The sequence below is a fragment of the Protomyctophum parallelum genome (genome assembly GCF_964188405.1).
Source record: "Protomyctophum parallelum genome assembly, chromosome: 9".
Lineage (NCBI taxonomy): Eukaryota > Metazoa > Chordata > Actinopteri > Myctophiformes > Myctophidae > Protomyctophum > Protomyctophum parallelum.
The window spans coordinates 8,718,171-8,735,682 of record NC_139706.1 but is presented as its reverse complement, the minus strand read 5'-3'; the positions used below and the strand labels follow the sequence as shown (position 1 = coordinate 8,735,682).

General features: G+C 41.2%; 1 protein-coding gene across 1 annotated transcript; it reads left to right on the top strand.

Moving 5' to 3' along the window:
• Positions 1-912: 912 nt before the first annotated feature.
• On the top strand, positions 913-14,379 carry LOC310864000 (sodium- and chloride-dependent GABA transporter 2; the record flags this gene model as incomplete). Its single annotated transcript, XM_083772533.1, has 14 exons — positions 913-1,072; positions 1,175-1,309; positions 2,918-3,058; positions 3,537-3,624; positions 4,516-4,648; positions 4,765-4,899; positions 7,484-7,587; positions 7,803-7,927; positions 8,425-8,537; positions 9,960-10,097; positions 10,742-10,844; positions 10,969-11,069; positions 12,538-12,708; positions 14,211-14,379. 14 exons carry the CDS (start codon positions 913-915, stop codon positions 14,319-14,321), a joined length of 1,758 nt encoding a protein of 585 aa, XP_083628659.1. The 3' UTR covers positions 14,322-14,379.
• Between the last annotated feature and the right edge of the window lie 3,133 nt (positions 14,380-17,512).

Genomic DNA, 17,512 nt, shown 5'->3' with positions numbered 1-17,512 from the left:
TTTCTGCCTTTATTTCTTTCTTAAAGAAAAATGTTTCTAAGATAAAGAGGTCGCGCGCCATCAGCAATGGGTTCTCTCAGTGGAATGCTAGACCCAAAATCCAGTATATCGTACATATCAAAAGTAGAATGAAATAAATGGACAAAGAATTCACATTGACTTTTTTAACTGCACACACAATGCTCTGACGAAGGCTCGTAGCCGAAACGCGTAAGTTACATACAAATCATACAAATGAATACAAAAGTGGAAATGTGAGTTGGCCTATTTCATTTATTAGAAATTTTGGATGTGCTACCATTTGGGGATTTTTTCAATTCCTACTTTTGAAAAAAATAATTAAAAAAAAATTGTATGCCCTAATGAATGAATGGTAATCTAGCATTTTGCTACAGTTCCAGATACTCCACCATCCCTGCCAATCTGTGAACAAGTCATAAAATGACAAAAGATGGAACAATATATTCACCCTTAAGGGGAAATGGGATGATTTAATACAGAGACCTGCTCATGCAAGCTACAAAGCTGAAGGCATCAAGAATATTTGTGCAAAAATATATTTGTTTTTGCTGTAGTTGTTGGGGTATTGTATTTGTCACTGTACAAGTCCACATTCAATTAAATTCATCATCTTGCTTATACTCATATTCAAACTAAGGGGTGGAGTTTCTACAAGTTATCGTTCACTTAACAGTGTCTCATTGACTGACTGAACATGACCACATTGTCAACTCAAAGACCGTTCCTCGGACTACACAACACTACAAAGAGGCAGGAATTGGTCATCTAAAGTTAAATTACAATCTCAGTTCCAAATTAAGGCACACTGTAGATCCGATAGAGACACCACCAACAAAAACCTGGACAAAGAGAAGGAATATCTAGGAAAGATCCTAGACAAAGCCTCTGGAAATGTTGAAAAGAGGCACAGTTGAACGGACAGGAGAGGTAATAATTGAAGAAAGAGGACATTGGGGCAGTAAAGCGGAATTTCTCCTGGCTGTGGCTGGGAACGTTGTCGGCCTCGGAAACGTGTGGCGATTCCCATACCTCTGCTACAAAAATGGAGGGGGTAAGTCTGTCTGTTGAGAACGACTGATTTGCAGAACGTTTTTTAAATGTTTAACCCGTCGTGATTTATTCAAGGTATTAGTGATGCTTTGTATAAATTCAGGCGCGTTCCTGTTGCCATACCTGATATTTGTGGCAACGTGTGGCGTACCCCTGTTCCTTTTGGAGACTGCCATGGGACAGTACACCCAGGAGGGGGGGGTCACCTGCTGGAGGAAGCTGTGTCCACTGGCAGAAGGTAAATGCATACTGTACATGGGCAACACCGGGAAACTGGCCAGTGGCAACCCCAGCCCGGCTGGGGGCCACATGCAGCCCCAGCCCGGGGGCCACATGCCCGGGGGCCCCACCTCCACTTCACTTAATGTGAATGTTAATATCTCAATACTGACATATTATTGATTTCAGCTATTACAAATAGCTGAAATCATGCAAACACAAACCGCTTTAATTACTTCAGTCTATATTAGTAACTTAATGACTAGTATTAAAATGTTAGTATTTTTTCTATGTCCAATGTATTTGTATTTAAGGTCATAAGGTTGACAAGACATACATTTAACTAAATTCATTTGAAATGAAATAAAATGTTACTTTTCAGGATTCCAATTTAAATATAGCAGAAAATAGCTTGTAGATCAGCTATCTTTGCTAGAATATTAGTAGGGCAATTATGAAAAAAGTGTGGAAATATAGTGGCCCTCTCCATCATCAAAGTTATAGCGATAGTCATATAGTCATAGCGATATAGCACCAATTTGTGACATCTACTATGTTGTTTTCCACAGTCAAGATGGAAAGGGATTTGATGGTGGTGACATTGATGGTGGTCAATGCATAAAAGTGACATTTGTGTCTTAGCAAAAAATTCCCAAAATCACAACCCACTTCACCCTTTAACCAGCCAATTGGACTCACAGAATGGAATAGGACATTATGTTTTCCAGGGGGGCTGGTCAATTAAAAAAGTCCAACAGCAATAGCAAACATTTTAACTTGGTAGTACCTTTGTAATTATGCAGTATTGGAGCTAATATAGTTAAACTAAACTAAATTGGGAATGTAAACTGAATTCTAAATACAATATAAATAGTAAAACCGTTACGTTAATGTTCGCATGGTACCCGGTAAACATTGACAACACAGTAGCTATGGCCTCACTGCCCTCAAGATGGCATTCTTTGGTACATTTGAAACAAATTAATATTTAAACAAGTTTGTGTCTCAACCCATGAGTTCTCTATTGTGTTACTGAAGATCTTTTATAAGGCATAGCACACGCACACGCGCGCGTGCAGACGTATGTATTTGTTTTAACTGAATTGCTGCAGATTTGTATTGCAATCAGTGCCAAAGTCATGCGCATCATAAATTAAACATTCCCATGTCTACACATTTCCATATGCATTTTCTGTTCTGTCTTATTTGCCACATCTTGTATAATTTGGTTGTTTTATATCTTATGGCCTACCTATACCAAACTCCATTTAAGTGTATGTGCAAAGCCGACGACCAGTCAAAATGATAAATACATTTTGCCCAACAGGTATAGGCTATGCAGGGCAGCCGATTCTCTTCAAAATGATAAATAAATTTTGCCCAACAGGTATAGGCTATGCAGGGAAGACGATTCTCTTCAAAATGATAAATACATTTTGCCCAACAGGTATAGGCTATGCAGGGCAGCTGATTCTCTTCAAAATAATAAATAAGTTTTGCCCAACAGGTATAGGCTATGCAGGGCAGCTGATTCTCTTCAAAATGATAAATACATTTTGCCCAACAGGTATAGGCTATGCAGGGCAGCCGATTCTCTTCAAAATGATAAATACATTTTGCCCAACAGGTATAGGCTATGCAGGGCAGCTGATTCTCGTCTACAGCTGTATGTGTTACATTATTATTTTGGCCTGGGCGTTGTTGTACCTCGTCTTATCCTTCAACTCCCAGCTCCCCTGGGCTAGTTGTAGCAACCTCTGGAACACAGGTAAGACTCTCAATGTTTTACACAAACTGAGGCTATGCATATATAGCCCCATATAACAGATATTATAACATAAAATCACTTGAAAGCCTATCTGATACATCCCTTTCCATTTTACACCATGCTTCAAATGTATACCCAATATCCATGAACTAGAATATGTGCATGGGTCATCACATCACTCATCACTAGCCTATGCTTGTGTTTTGTGAGAGCATGTCATACTTAGTAGAATTGGTACACTAATTAAATAAAAAGGTAATTTCTGATGTAAAATAACATTTCTATTCAAACACATTCAACCATAGAACTGTTGAAATCCTGCAGTGTCTGTGATTAACACATCAATCAAAGCTCTTCAAATTTCACTTTCATTAAAAGTGCATTATAATATTAAATACAAAGTATTAAAATAATTATTAATACTATTGCCATCATTGTTATGATAACCAAGTTAAACATTTTCTCTCTACTCCACCAGATAATTGTGTAAACTTCTCGTCACAAAATGGTTTCAACAAATGGGCTAACCTTACCAACACCACCTCTGCTGCCACAGAATTCTGGGAGTATGTTAATAAGGGAAGATTATAGATTAACAAAACAATTAGCATGTTGTTCCTGCTCCCTGTATCCTTTGAACTGCAGGCCCAGCCTGGGCCACCCAGGGTTGCACACTGTCATATTATAGAGCTAGATTTATATTGGAACAAATGTTACTAAATAAGAAAACAAGAAATTAACTTTTACTTACTGTAATGCTTCTACTAGAAATCAACACTGTATGCTAATTAGTGGTGATTTTCTTTTCTTTTTTTAACTTGGGGAATACCACTCATTTTCATTTTCAACATGAATTACTATATCATTAATATACCTTAGAGTTGTGTGTAAAAAAAAAAAGAAAAAAAGTGGTCTGAAAAAAATCAGTAACATTATGTTTGTGATGTCACCGAGATGTACTTCATAATGTTACAGATTTTTTTCAGACTCTAAGCAAGGTATATTAATGACAATAGTAACATGTTGAAAATGAGTGGTATTCCCCTTTAAGTAAAAGTATCAATACTGTAATGTAGAAATACTCAAATAGTTTGAAAATAGCGGATCTACAAGCGCACGTAAAAGTACAATATTTGCCTCTGAGATGAGTAGAAGTAAAAAGTACAGAAAATTGGAAATACTCTAGTAGCCTAAAGTCAAATACCTCAAAACTTTACTTAAGTACAGTACTTGAGTAAATGTACACCACTGATGCTAATCACTCTAATGACACTTTCATTTGGAGGATCGTTGTATACATTTAATTGTGACTGTGACAAATTACTTAAAAAAGTGGTGAAATTGATGGAAGTATATAGGAAACTATTGCTATTATTAGTAGAGGCTTTCATAATCTATCAGCCATTTCAGACACTTCAAATGCATCCCTTCTTAGTACAATATGTCTTTTTGTCCAGGCGCCGAGTCCTGGCCATCTCAGGAGGTATTGAAGAGGTGGGCAGCATCAGATGGGAGATTCTGTTATGCCTCATTGCTATGTGGACAATCTGCTACTTTTGTATTTGGAAAGGAGTCCGGTCAACTGGAAAGGTATTTTGTGCCCAATACATAGATAAGTACTGTATTTCTTCCACTCTATTGACTATTAAAATGTAGAATGTACACACCTTTTAGTAGATCCTAACGACCTATATCATCATTTCCAGGTGGTGTATTTCACAGCTACCTTCCCCTATGCAATGTTACTGATTCTTCTGATCCGTGGACTCACTCTGCCAGGGGCTCTACAAGGCGTTGTGTACTACCTCTACCCTGAACCCTCACATCTCCTCAACCCACAGGTAGATTAGGATCTGAACACTCACATCTCCTCAACCCACAGGTAGAAGATTAGGATCTGAATCCTCACATCTCCTCAACCCTTAGGTAGATTAGGATCTGAACACTCACATCTCCTCAACCCACAGGTAGATTAGGATATGAACACTCACATCTCACCAACCCACAGGTAGAAGATTAGGATCTGAACTGATGAACGTAACATCTCACCTAGCCCCTCTCGGAACCCCCTGGGTCAGCCCAATCCGAACTGAACCGGGCTGACCCGTAGGGTACCTGTGCGTTACTTTTTTTCGTATGGGAATGTTGGAACGCGGACATAAGAATCGTCGGTAACATCGTGTCCGCGCTGTTTGACGTCTTCTTTTCGTTTGCGTTATTCTGAAGGTGTCAACTATAAGTACCTATACATACCGCTGCAAATGCTCTTGTGTCGCGGAAGCCGTTAAGTATTTTTAATCTTTGTTCGACCGATTTGGAAGCTTTGATTCCTCTCTTCCTGCCTTGTTTATTGACATCCAATTGTACCGCCTCCCGCTGCGGGGTTGGCTTGTGCCGGCTACGTTCCTGCCTCTGATCTGCTCTGTCATAGCTATAGCGCCACTAGCTAGCCAGATAGGCGGTACAATGAGGTGTCAATAAACAAGGAAGAAAAAGAAGAATCAAAGCGACCAAATCGGTCAAACAAACAAAAAACAAAAAATACTTAACGGCTTCCGCGCCACAGGAGATATTCGCAGCGGTATGTATAGGTACTTATACTTCACACATTCAGAAGCCCTCACACGAAATAAAGTCCTCAAAGAGCGCAGACAGGCCGTATCCACGGTGTTTATGTTTTATTTATGTCCGCGTACCAGGTGGCAGGGTAGAGGTGGAATAGGACCCCATGCTATCTAAGTCACAAAAATGTCAGAAACTTCAGTAGCATTGGGTTCTGCTTGTAGGGCTACATCTCACCAACCCACAGGTAGATGCCTCCAGCCGCAATTTGCAACTCTAGATTTCTTTACAATGGGTTGAATCTAGAGTTGCAACAAGCTCCATCCACTTCCTATTCATGATTTTTTGGTTTGTGATCTGCTTGTCTTAAATGACGTTAAACTCACCAACATTGCAGCTACAGTCCAAGCTTGAATTATCCTATTTCAATCTGCCGAGCTTGTTTTTCATAAAAATCCCCGTAGACATGTTATGAGCTACTTTCTGTCCAAAATATTCCAAGAGTGACATTTCCGAGCCGCCATTTTGTATTTTTGCAACGTGCCGTAAAACAAGACGTGAGGGGGAGCGCTTGTTTAATAGAAGGCTGTGTGTGATGGGGCGTCGCACTGTGTCTGCCTCTTCTTTGGGTGTCTTACCTGCGCAGGTAAGATTCTATTAAACAAGCGCTCCCCCTCACATCTTGTTTTACGGCACGTTGCAAAAATACAAATGGCGGCTCGGAAATGTCACTCTTGGAATATTTTGGACAGAAAGTAGCTCATAACATGTCTACGGGGGATTTTTATGAAAAACAAGCTCGGCAGATTGAAAGAGGATAATTCAAGCTTTAGCTTGGACTGCAGCTGCAATGTTGGTGAGTTTAACGTCATTTAAGACAAGCAGATCACAAACCAAAAAAGATGAATAGGAAGTGGATGGAGCTTGTTGCAACCCATTGTAAAAAAAATCTAGAGTTGCAAATTGCGGCTAGATGCCTCCGTGGTACGCAAACACAAAGCTGGGCAACATTGTGTTGCAGATTAAACTTAGATCTCATACTGTAGAAGTGTAGATAGTGTCATAGACTTGTATTTTCAGACATTTAAACACTTGAACCGGGTCAATACTTAGTAAACTTGATCTTTCACTCTGTACTTGGTCTGCTCTTTTCCCCCTCCCCACCAAACCTCTTTGCCAAAAATAGCCGATCTACAAGCTCACAACGCCTCGTGCTGCAAGGCATTGTGAGCTTGTATATAAGTTACGGCCGGGTCTTTTGCAGGGTCATTACAATGTCTATGTTTATCTGATTTAAACTTGACCAAACAAAAATAATGCACTTCAATTGAACAATCAATAGAAGTCAGAAAGTAAAAAGGCAATGCATTGCTCAAAAAGGGGGACAAAAAGTATATTCCTCACCAAACCTTCAAGTCAGGAGGCCACAGCAGGTTCGCCTTCATTTGTCCAAAAGCTCTGAAGGGATTCAGAGCTAAACCCTCAGAAATATTCCTTGACCAAACTTTTCTTCTTCCAGAAGTTTTCCGGACCCACTACTCTGTAGTTTGTGTCTCTTTGACAAACCACCACCAAACACTCTTTTTGATACCTGTCCTAAAATGGAATCCCTGATCACTGTCTCACTTCCTACACTTTTATAGTTACCTCACTTCCTGGAACTCCTGCTAACATGCTTTTTCCCCACAGCTCCCCCTATGATCAAACCTTGTCAACAGAAAATGAATGATTGACCATAGTATACAAAACAAAATATTGTTTCCGTACACTACATTTTGCAATTAAATATTCAGAATTCAGAACCGGTGTGGATGGAATGCATCTCTCATTGCATCTTTCATTGTGACCTTTGTATCAGAACAGGTGTGGATGGAAGCCGTGGCCCAGATATTCTTCTCTTACAGTGTAGGCGTGGGTTCCTTGACTGTTCTAGGGAGCTACAACACGTACAACAACAACTGCTACAGGCGAGTCTGTTCAACCTGGATTGTGTGAATTTGCATTCGTTATTCCATAGCAACGAGAAAGATCTGTCTATACTGGTCCATAATAACTATAGGCCTGCTTGTTGTATGAACTGTGCTAAATGACCAAATGTTCAGAATACAGCTGTTGATGTGAATTATTGCAAGGTAAAATTTGAAGCTAAAGACTGTGTGTTCTTTTTATAATGTTTTTACAGAGACTGCCTATATCTGTGTTTGCTGAACAGTGCCACTAGTATAGTAGCTGGATTTGCCGTCTTTTCAGTGCTGGGATTCATGGCTCACGAGCAGGGTGTTCCCATCGACCAAGTGGCAGAGTCAGGTACCGCGAGTCACAATGTCTTATTATTATGTCTACATAAACATAGAAAGATCTAATCCATTCTACAGAAGTCATAATAATCCCATGTGTGTGGGATTATTCAGGAAACGACTCAGCGAAGCAGTAAGGAGTATAGCAGCAGAAGGTCATTATGTATTATGTATTCTCTGTGAGTTGGTTAGGGGTTATTATGCCAGCTGACTGTATAACTGCCACTGTGCCTGCTGAATTGGCACTGCCAGCGACCTCACTGCTGAAGGAACTCACCATGTCAAACGTGAGAGAAACTCTGCTACCAAAACGTCGTTGTTGCTGCTGGTGATTTAGTAGAATTCAGTTCTGAGGAGACACTGTCTGGGCTGGCAGCCCTGTTGCATCAGGCCTTGGCTGTGGCTCAGATGCATACTACACCGGCACATGGTTGGATAGAATTGTGCAATGACAAATGGTATTATGAATGATCTGCTACTACACAGTGTTCTGTTTCTGTTGTTCAGGTCCAGGTCTGGCTTTCATTGCATACCCTCAGGCAATAGCCATGATGCCCCTACCTCAGCTCTGGGCTGTCTGTTTCTTTTTCATGATCATTCTCTTGGGTCTGGATACACAGGTGAGGTGATATACAAAAGGAAGACTACATTTGATACTGAAATATATGTGGGTCATAGTGGTTTCTGTGAAATCACTTTAACTACCGGTATGTAAAAATAAGAAGTTGAACTACAAAATGTTGTGGTTTTCGGCTAATGACTTTTGTTGTTGTTGTGAAATACCCCTTTATTTTTTTCTATTTTATTTTCTCTATTAATAACCCCAATGATTTTGTTGAACCCATACTCAAATACTGGTGTGTTGAGAAGCCAAAAGCAGGACAGTAGCATGCTAGTGTTCAAAACCCATGGCTGGGTCAATACTGGTGAACAGAAGAGAACAGACCACGCAAACAAACTGACATGATGCGACACCAAACAATAAGGTCCTTGCAGACCGATGCGTTTTTAGGCAATTTCCTTATACCTTATGAATATTAACCCCTCAAGGACTGACTGGGGAACAATACTATTGTACACATAGCCTTGGAAGCGTTCCTTTTCGGCTTCATGATCCGGTCGGAGAGCGGATGGTAATTTACGTCATGTTGTTGTTACTGATTTGTAGTCATTAAGCAGGAAACCACAAGCCGGAATTAGAAGTACCCAAAATATTTCCCACATATCTCCAGAGCTACCCTCAGCAGGGCAACCATTACATTTGTATCTCCCTTAGTTGCAAGGCTCTAGGAATAGAAATATTGATGGTTTAGTTAGTGGGACATTTAGTCAGTTTGGCCCGCCATGGGGTAATGTTGGGGTCACATCGTTGTCACTTAGCTCTGGGACATTTAGTCAGTTTGGCCCGCCATGGGGTGATGTTGGGATCACATCATTGTCACTTAGCTCTGCTCTGACTACTGTGTGGATTCAGAGCATGAACAGAGCTACCACGCAGCAGAACAAAAGCTTTTCACAACTTTTAAAAACAATCCAATAGCCATAACTCATAATTTTTGGAACAGATACGTTATTTTCTTGGGGTGTGCACTCATCCGCTATCACACACAGAATCCTTCAGCCTGTTTGAGTTTGTATTCATCTTGATGGACCAGTACCTAAAAAAACTAAACCTGTGAAGTACTTGCTTCCCTAGGCTTGTCTGAATTGTCACATAAATGTATGTGTCTTGAGGACCAAGGAGCTTGCAATGCTGTGCCCAAACTGACCACAATATTTTGGCTATTATTGTGAAATCTATACACCATGGCACAGAAGGACCATGTCAACCTAGCAGCACACTTTCACAACCTTCACAACTTTCACCTCTATTTGGTGCCTGTGTGACAAACCCAAGGTCAAATACGGTTGCATCTGTTTTTCTGCTATCTGATTTTTTTTCTTTTTCTTTTTTTGGTGCGCAAACAAGTATAAATCAGGCATTTAAAGTCATTATAGTCATTACATTTATTCTCTCTCATTCTCATTGTGATTTATTTCAGTTTGTTGCAATGGAGGTGGTGATGACATCCATTACAGATATGTTTCCCACAGTACTGCGTAGGACTGGCAGACGGGAGATCTTCCTTCTCATATTCTGCGTTACATGCTTCTTCTCTCAGCTTCCGATGGTCACTGAGGTCACTATTTCTTCTTATTATTGATAAAGGCCTATATCACACATGGTGTACCAAGCTAACAATGCCTGCCTGTTGCCAATAAGGCTGTCATAGACATATAGTAGCAAAGTGACCACCACAAAATAAATCTAAATGCTATTTTAAAATGCCATTGGCAACATTGAGACATATAAATGTGCTTAAATGTGGGATAGAGAGGTTCAACGGGTTTCCGGTAGAGCAGCCGGATTGTGGGGTTCCCAGTTCGATCCCAGGCTCCCCCAGAGTTAGTGTCGAAGTGTCCTTGAGCAAGACCCTGAACCCCTAATTGTTCCTGGTGTTTCAGGTTGGTGCCTTGCATGGTTTCCTCCGCCATCGGTGTGTGAATGGGTGAATGTAAAGCGTGTTCGATAAAAGTGCTATATAAATGCACCATTTACCATTTTCATAATAGTAGCAACATTAAAAGCTTGCACGGTGGGTGACCAACAGTGACCACTGGCACTGATTCTTCCCAAAAGTCAGAAATGCTGACACCAAAAGAAAGAAAACTAAAGCTCAGATTCTCAACTACACCCTGTGAAAGCTATTTTAACATTTCTAGGTTAGGTTCAGATGTGACACCAAACTAGAGAAAATGAACACACCTCGTCTCTTGCCACCAGGGGGGGATGTATGTATTCCAGCTATTTGACTACTATGCCTGCAATGGAACCTGCCTTCTCTTTCTTGCTGTGTTTGAGTCCCTGGCTTTGGGCTGGATGTTTGGTGGGTATTCTATTTCAGAAATACATACATAATCATTCACAAACAAGCACAGTGTCCAAACATTTCAACAGCTATTAAACCTCTGTCCGTAACGGCCCTGTACCACATTTAATTCTGTTATCAGGAGCAGATCGTATGTGTGGCATCATACATGACATGACGGGTGTGCGCCCCAATCCCATGTTCAAACTCTGCTGGCTCTATCTCACCCCCTTGGTCTCTCTGGTGAGTTGAAGCAACATTATCTGTAGCTATAGTGGTTCACAACTGTGTGGTTCTGGTGACAAAGACTATCCAGTCTGTGCTCTTTTAGCCTGCATGCTCTTTTTTGAATAATGTCAGTCTTGCTTGGGAATGGCCCTTATCTATAGTTTAAGTCACAAAAAATCTAATCTAAAACAATTTAGTTTTTTGAGCGATGTGTGTCTGTCTCTGTGTCTGTCTGTCTGTATGTCTCAGGGGGGCAGTCAGACAGATATTTTGTGAAGCCACAAGGAAATCGGGATTTCCTGAAAGTTCATATAATGGCCTGTTGTGGCGCTGTCATTGGGCCCAAAAAAAACCCATAGCCCCATAGAAGTCCATGTATTTGGGCCCAACATCACCTAGACTGTATTACCTTAATAAGCATGGTCATGAATACTTTTTGCTTCCAGTCACTAGTTTATAGTCTCATTTATAATGTCATAATATTCTTTTTGGAAAATTATGGTCCCATTTATAAAAAAAATGACCATAAAGTCGCGCATGTTCTGAGGGGCGTGGCTACCGTTACAGTCTATGATCGGGATTCCCCACCCACTCGAGTCAAAATAAGAAGAAGAAGGGGGGAAGTCCCGCCTCATTGTCTGGGCCAGCCAATGGGCCAGCTGGGCCCAAACGGATCTAGAAAGATGGCGACTTACAATTCAAGGACTGACAGGCTTCATTTTACGTTCATGTTAGACCCGGGGAACGCTTTGTCCATATTTTTTACAGTCTATGGTATGTTTAAGCACGGAAAGCTGCAACACCTAAAGTGGCCAGTAGAGTACAGCACAGAGTAAAGCGGCACAGAGTACACTACAGTATGAGCCCTGGGCTGTGGATGTTCCGGGGACCCCCGGGGACCCCCACACGGACCCCCCGGGGACCACCAAACAGACCCCCCGGGGACCCCCACACGGACCCCCGGGGACCACCAAACAGACCCCCCGGGGACCCCCACACGGACCCCCCGGGGACCACCAAACAGACCCCCCCGGGGACCCCCACACGGACCCCCCGGGGACCACCAAACAGACCCCCCGGGGACCCCCACACGGACCCCCCGGGGACCACCAAACAGACCCCCCGGGGACCCCCACACGGACCCCCCGGGGACCACCAAACAGACCCCCCGGGGACCCCTACACGGACCCCCCGGGGACCACCAAACAGACCCCCCGGGGACCCCCACATGGACCCCCCGGGGACCACCAAACAGACCCCCCCGGGGACCCCCACATGGTAACTCTGTCATTTCTCGACCGTTTCGGACACGGGCGGCTCGCTGGAACCAGGCTGGCACCCTGGGCACATTCCTGGGGGTCTGGATGTTCCGGGGACCCCCGCACAGTACACTACAATACAGTACTGAGCACAGTAACTATAACGATAGATGTATAGTTGCACCACTCAGTTCACACAGGTGTGATTTTTTCTCATTTTTCAGATCTGTTTCATATGTTCCTTAGTGGAGTACCAGCCCCTAACTTTCAACCGTTGGTATATCTATCCAGTATGGGCCTACATTATGGGCTGGGTATTTGCACTCTCCTCCATTGTGCTTATACCAGGGTGGGCACTGATGAAACTGGCCACTGGGCCAGGGACCCTCCACCAGGTGAGAGAGTACAGAAGTTAGTAACATTTTGTAATAATTCATTTGAGATACCTTATACCATATGGTAATTTTGCTGATTCAACTCAGCAACATTACCATTTTGTCATTTTTATTTGTGCCTGCCCTGCTAACTAAAGTCTTCAGAATTAATGTTATATGGCGATGAGGGCCTCAAGACTTGTTGCTTGTTACTTGTTGCCTCATCTTAAGTCTATAATTTTATGGCTAACTCATAACTCATTGAGCTATCTACCAAGGAAAATCATAAAACCCCAATTGCCACTGCTCATCTCAACAGCAATTTACTAGTAGTAAATGCTGTTACTACTATTAGTAGAAAACAAACTGTTCACAAACATTGGCAACTAAGTCAATAATTAAAAACAGACAGCATGTCTCCGTAAGAAGGAAATCAGAGCATGATTTGAATGTTGTTCTTTTAGCTACAGTGATGTCATGCCCTTGTACATGCAGGGAAACGGGAGGCAGTCCACACACAATCTTTCTTTGTTGAGCTCCCAAGATACTTGACCCAATGTTTCGACCCTAGCGTGTCCTCGTCAGGTATGCCCTAGTATGTGCAAATAGAGAAGAGAACAAAGGTGCTTCTTCATTTTTCCATAAGATGGTGGATGACGCTGCAGGTCCCGACTCCCTACACTACAATAGATGGTTTTAAGATAGGCCTATGACTGTATACAGTCCGTCTCAAAAATGCAATGCTACTGTGTTGTTGTTTGCATCACAACTACTGTATGTTTGTCTCTACTTAACATGTTAGGTGTCAAATCCTGGAGCTGCTCAATTTTCTGTGAAAAATGGAACAACTCAACTCATTAGCCTGCCTTACACTCCTTGAATAACAAAAAAAACTGTAGTATTGATTTTACTGAAAGTATGTCAGCACTTTTTTATTAAAGTGAGAATACATCACTTTTGTGTTAGGACAATGCTATCTCACAAGCATAGCCTCAATGCTACCTAGATAGATAGATGAAAGACATGTGCAAGTGCAACTATCGTTTTATGAGGCTATTGTGATTTGATCGATTCAGCGTAGTAGCCTACACACCACTGAACAGCTCCAAATTTGCAGACAGTATCAAAGGAGTCTACACTGGAAACTTTAAAGGACCATAGGCTACTGGTAATCTGTCATGCAGCTAATCCAAGACCACAACTCACAGTATACTGCTGACCAGTGGCAGTGACCAAAGCTGGCAAAGCATGATGTGACTTGTTTGATTTTAGTTTTGGAAGCCATTGCAGGATGACATTGATTTCAGTGAGCCTGCAGTATGGAAAAAATATACATGCAGAGTTAAAACTAACACACAGATTGAGTTGAAAAGTCCAGCTCCAGTCCCTCAAGGAAATATTGATATTATTAGGAACAAAAGTCACAAGTCCATGCGTGTCTTATTAGCCACATATTGCTTCAATGACCGTAACCCCAATTTCATGGAATAATGCGTCATGTAAATGTGTCTCTTTACTCATAGCGATTCCATTTGTTATGTGAGCCAGCCGACCTGCTGACCCAGAAGACAAATGCTCTGCTACACCACATGAGCTCAGAAGCAGAGATGGAAGCGAGAGATGGAAAGGGATAAGCTAATGAAAGTCTTGTGATTCCTGTGTGTGTACCGCAATCCTGGATTCATCTTTTAATGATTGTCACTGTGCCATGCATGTGCCAAAGCAATTTCCATGTATTAACTGCAAAATAGTATACAGTGATGCTGATGAAAATGTTAACTTTACCCAGAACAGAAGCAACAGTATTTCTATTGGGTGTAAACAAAATATATATGAAGTTATATTTTATTTTCCATTGATTAAAGTAACCTCTTTTTGAGCAGAGAAATTGCCAGTCATATAATGTTATTTGACTATCAGCAACTGATTGTCATATGTTAGGCCCATTGCTATAACAATCAAGTAATTCGTCAATCAATTAGAAAACTCACAACTTTATTTAGAGTCCATACTAATCCATACTTGTCAGGCCTTATTATGAGAATGTTTCATCATATTTAATAAAGGGAGTATACATTCAGTACAGTCAAAACACTGACTGTAGACTTACTGTTGCCATAATGTTATTAGGTGACAAGCCAGTAGCTAAGTCTACCATTTTCCTGACAGATATTATGTAAATATCGAGAGAAAAACTGGAACCCTCTGATGATTCAGGAACTGAACTGTGTGAACTGAACTTCAAATAATGGCTACTATTCCACAATGTGCTTGTGTATTCTCAACTTAACGAATAAAAATATTTCACTGAATTTATGTCAGATGACATATAAATAATAATCAAACTGAGTACTACAGAACTTAGAAACAATATTGAGGGCTGGCCATGATTTACTACAACCCATAAAAATGCTATCTTGTGTGCATGATATGCATTTCTTTCCCTTGTTTGTGTGTAACTTCATGGACCCCAGGGAATACAGTCCAGTGGAGTCTGGCAAACGGTTATATCGAAGGAAGTGTATAATTGAGAGTCCAGTGGAGTCTGGGAAACGGTTATATCGAAGGAAGTGTATAATTGAGGGTGCGGTTGGGGTGGGCAGTGAGAGAGCAGGGGACGGCGTGCGTGTGTGTGTAAGTTGGAACAATAGGGTATATTCACTGAGGTGTGGTGGCCAAGTGAGAGTGCATGAGAGGCAGGCAGAGATTAGCAGGTGAGGCTGGAATATATATTGTGCAGAATGTGCACTCAAATTAACAAAATGAGGGAATTCATTAACCAAAAATGGTAGCAAAATGTACAATGTGTGCATGAGATAGCATTTCTGGGGCTCAATGTAGGAAATTGTGGCTTCAATAAAACAAACGTTCCATAGAGCAGGCTATTTGTGGTGGAAAGGAAATGTATTCAACAGTAGGGGGTGGGGAAAGAAAACAGTTGTATTTGCTTATTAGCTTTTTGTCAACAAAAAAAGACGTCTTATTATTTTTAAAAGAGACTGGGGAGGCAAGGCAAAAGGCAATGGCAGCATTTAACCCCTACACCAGTGATTCTGGAGGCACAGAGACATTTTCGCTCATAAACCAAGAGATAGGAAATACATGCACAACCACGTATAGACCTATAAACGATTTTTATTATTTAGAAATGTGCATTGTTGAACACAAATCATAAACATATACTGTACATATATGCACAAAACCAACCAAATGTTAACACACACACACCTATGGTATACAACTATCCTTAAACATATTGTAATCTTTTAAACTTACAGTACAAACTGGTTCATCTACAGATAAAACAGATGGTGCCAATAAACCACCAATTTGAGGCTAATGTTAATGTATAAATAACAAAACCATTAAGTTCAATTTGTACAAGAAAGCCTCTGAGAGGAAATAAGGGGCAAAAACAGTCAAATAGTTTCTCATTCCCATGAGATGCTTATGCACTTGGTAGCTTCACAGAGAAACAGTTTTGATTGAATTTAAGTGTGATATTTCATGTCACCAATGTGCCTAGGTTGTGGAAATGTTATTTTTTCCCCCCACCGGCTCAGCTGAAAAGCATTTGGACGGCAGTCTTGGCTGAAATACAGCGTAGTGCAGTCTGTTATTTTGTTTAAAGGTCCTCTCTGCGTCATTACGCGCACGTACAGCTTGTTCTTTACCATTTCCTTTGACCTAGTGCCATACCGCTGTGAGCCAGGCCAACCACAACTTCCACAGTATTGATCGGCGCCCTTATAGCTCACAAAGGGAGAATAAAAAGAAAGAAAAATAAATCTTAGTTTGGGAGTGCTAGTCGCAGAGTAGAATACTAGAAACAAAGTGCAAAAGTCTCTGAAACAGGAGACATCATACATCTTTATTCCGACCACAACAACTGTCTTCTCTGACAAGACAGTAATGAGCAAAGGATGCAATGAGATAATGAGATATCTCAGAGAAGAGTCACTGTGAATGCTGTTTAAAAGCCCAGTTTCTGTATTTCTTGATTAAGAGTTCTTTTGATCTCATAATATTCGTATATAGGAGCTTACAAGCCCTTTCCTGAGTTCCTCAGTGTTTTTCTACGTAGACTGGAATGGTGATATCAGATGACATGTGGGAATTAGGTTACACTGGACTGGACTGCTGCTTGGAGATCAGCTTCTGCACTTCCATCCCTTTAGTGCCAGTGCAACCTTTCAGCCCGTGACCCAAAACAGAAATGAGATATTCTCCCTGGGACCCAAACTAAGGAAAATTGCCGATCTACAAGCTCACAACATGACTCTTTGCGCCACGTTGTGAGCTTGTTATTTTCACAATTTGTTTTTCAAATAACCAAATGTATAGGAAACACAAACCAAGGGGACCCATAATAACAATGTGTCCGCGACCCACAGATTGGGAAACAGTGCTTTAGTCCCATCAGATAGGTATAGTGACTGACTGCAATGGGAGTATAGAAGTCTTAACCGGCCCACCCGTACCCAGAAACCTGAGACCCTACCCGAGACCCGACCATATCCAGGTCCAAAATCTGTGTTATTATAATTGCAGCATGTCTCGGGTAAGCAAATCCTAAATCGATATACCCGTATGGTCCCGCAAGGCCCCAATCATCTTTTTTTCATATTTAATTCCTTGACCTTAAGTATACAATGATTTCTATAAACAAAAAGGTGCATTTAGACATGACAAATTACTTATTTTTGGAATTACATTGGCAGTACATCAGTGGTTACATTATAGCTTGTTTGCTATGGCCGATTATTTTTGTGCATGCTGTTCCTAGAATCTCTTTCTTTGATTTTCATTTTCAGAACAGGTCTAA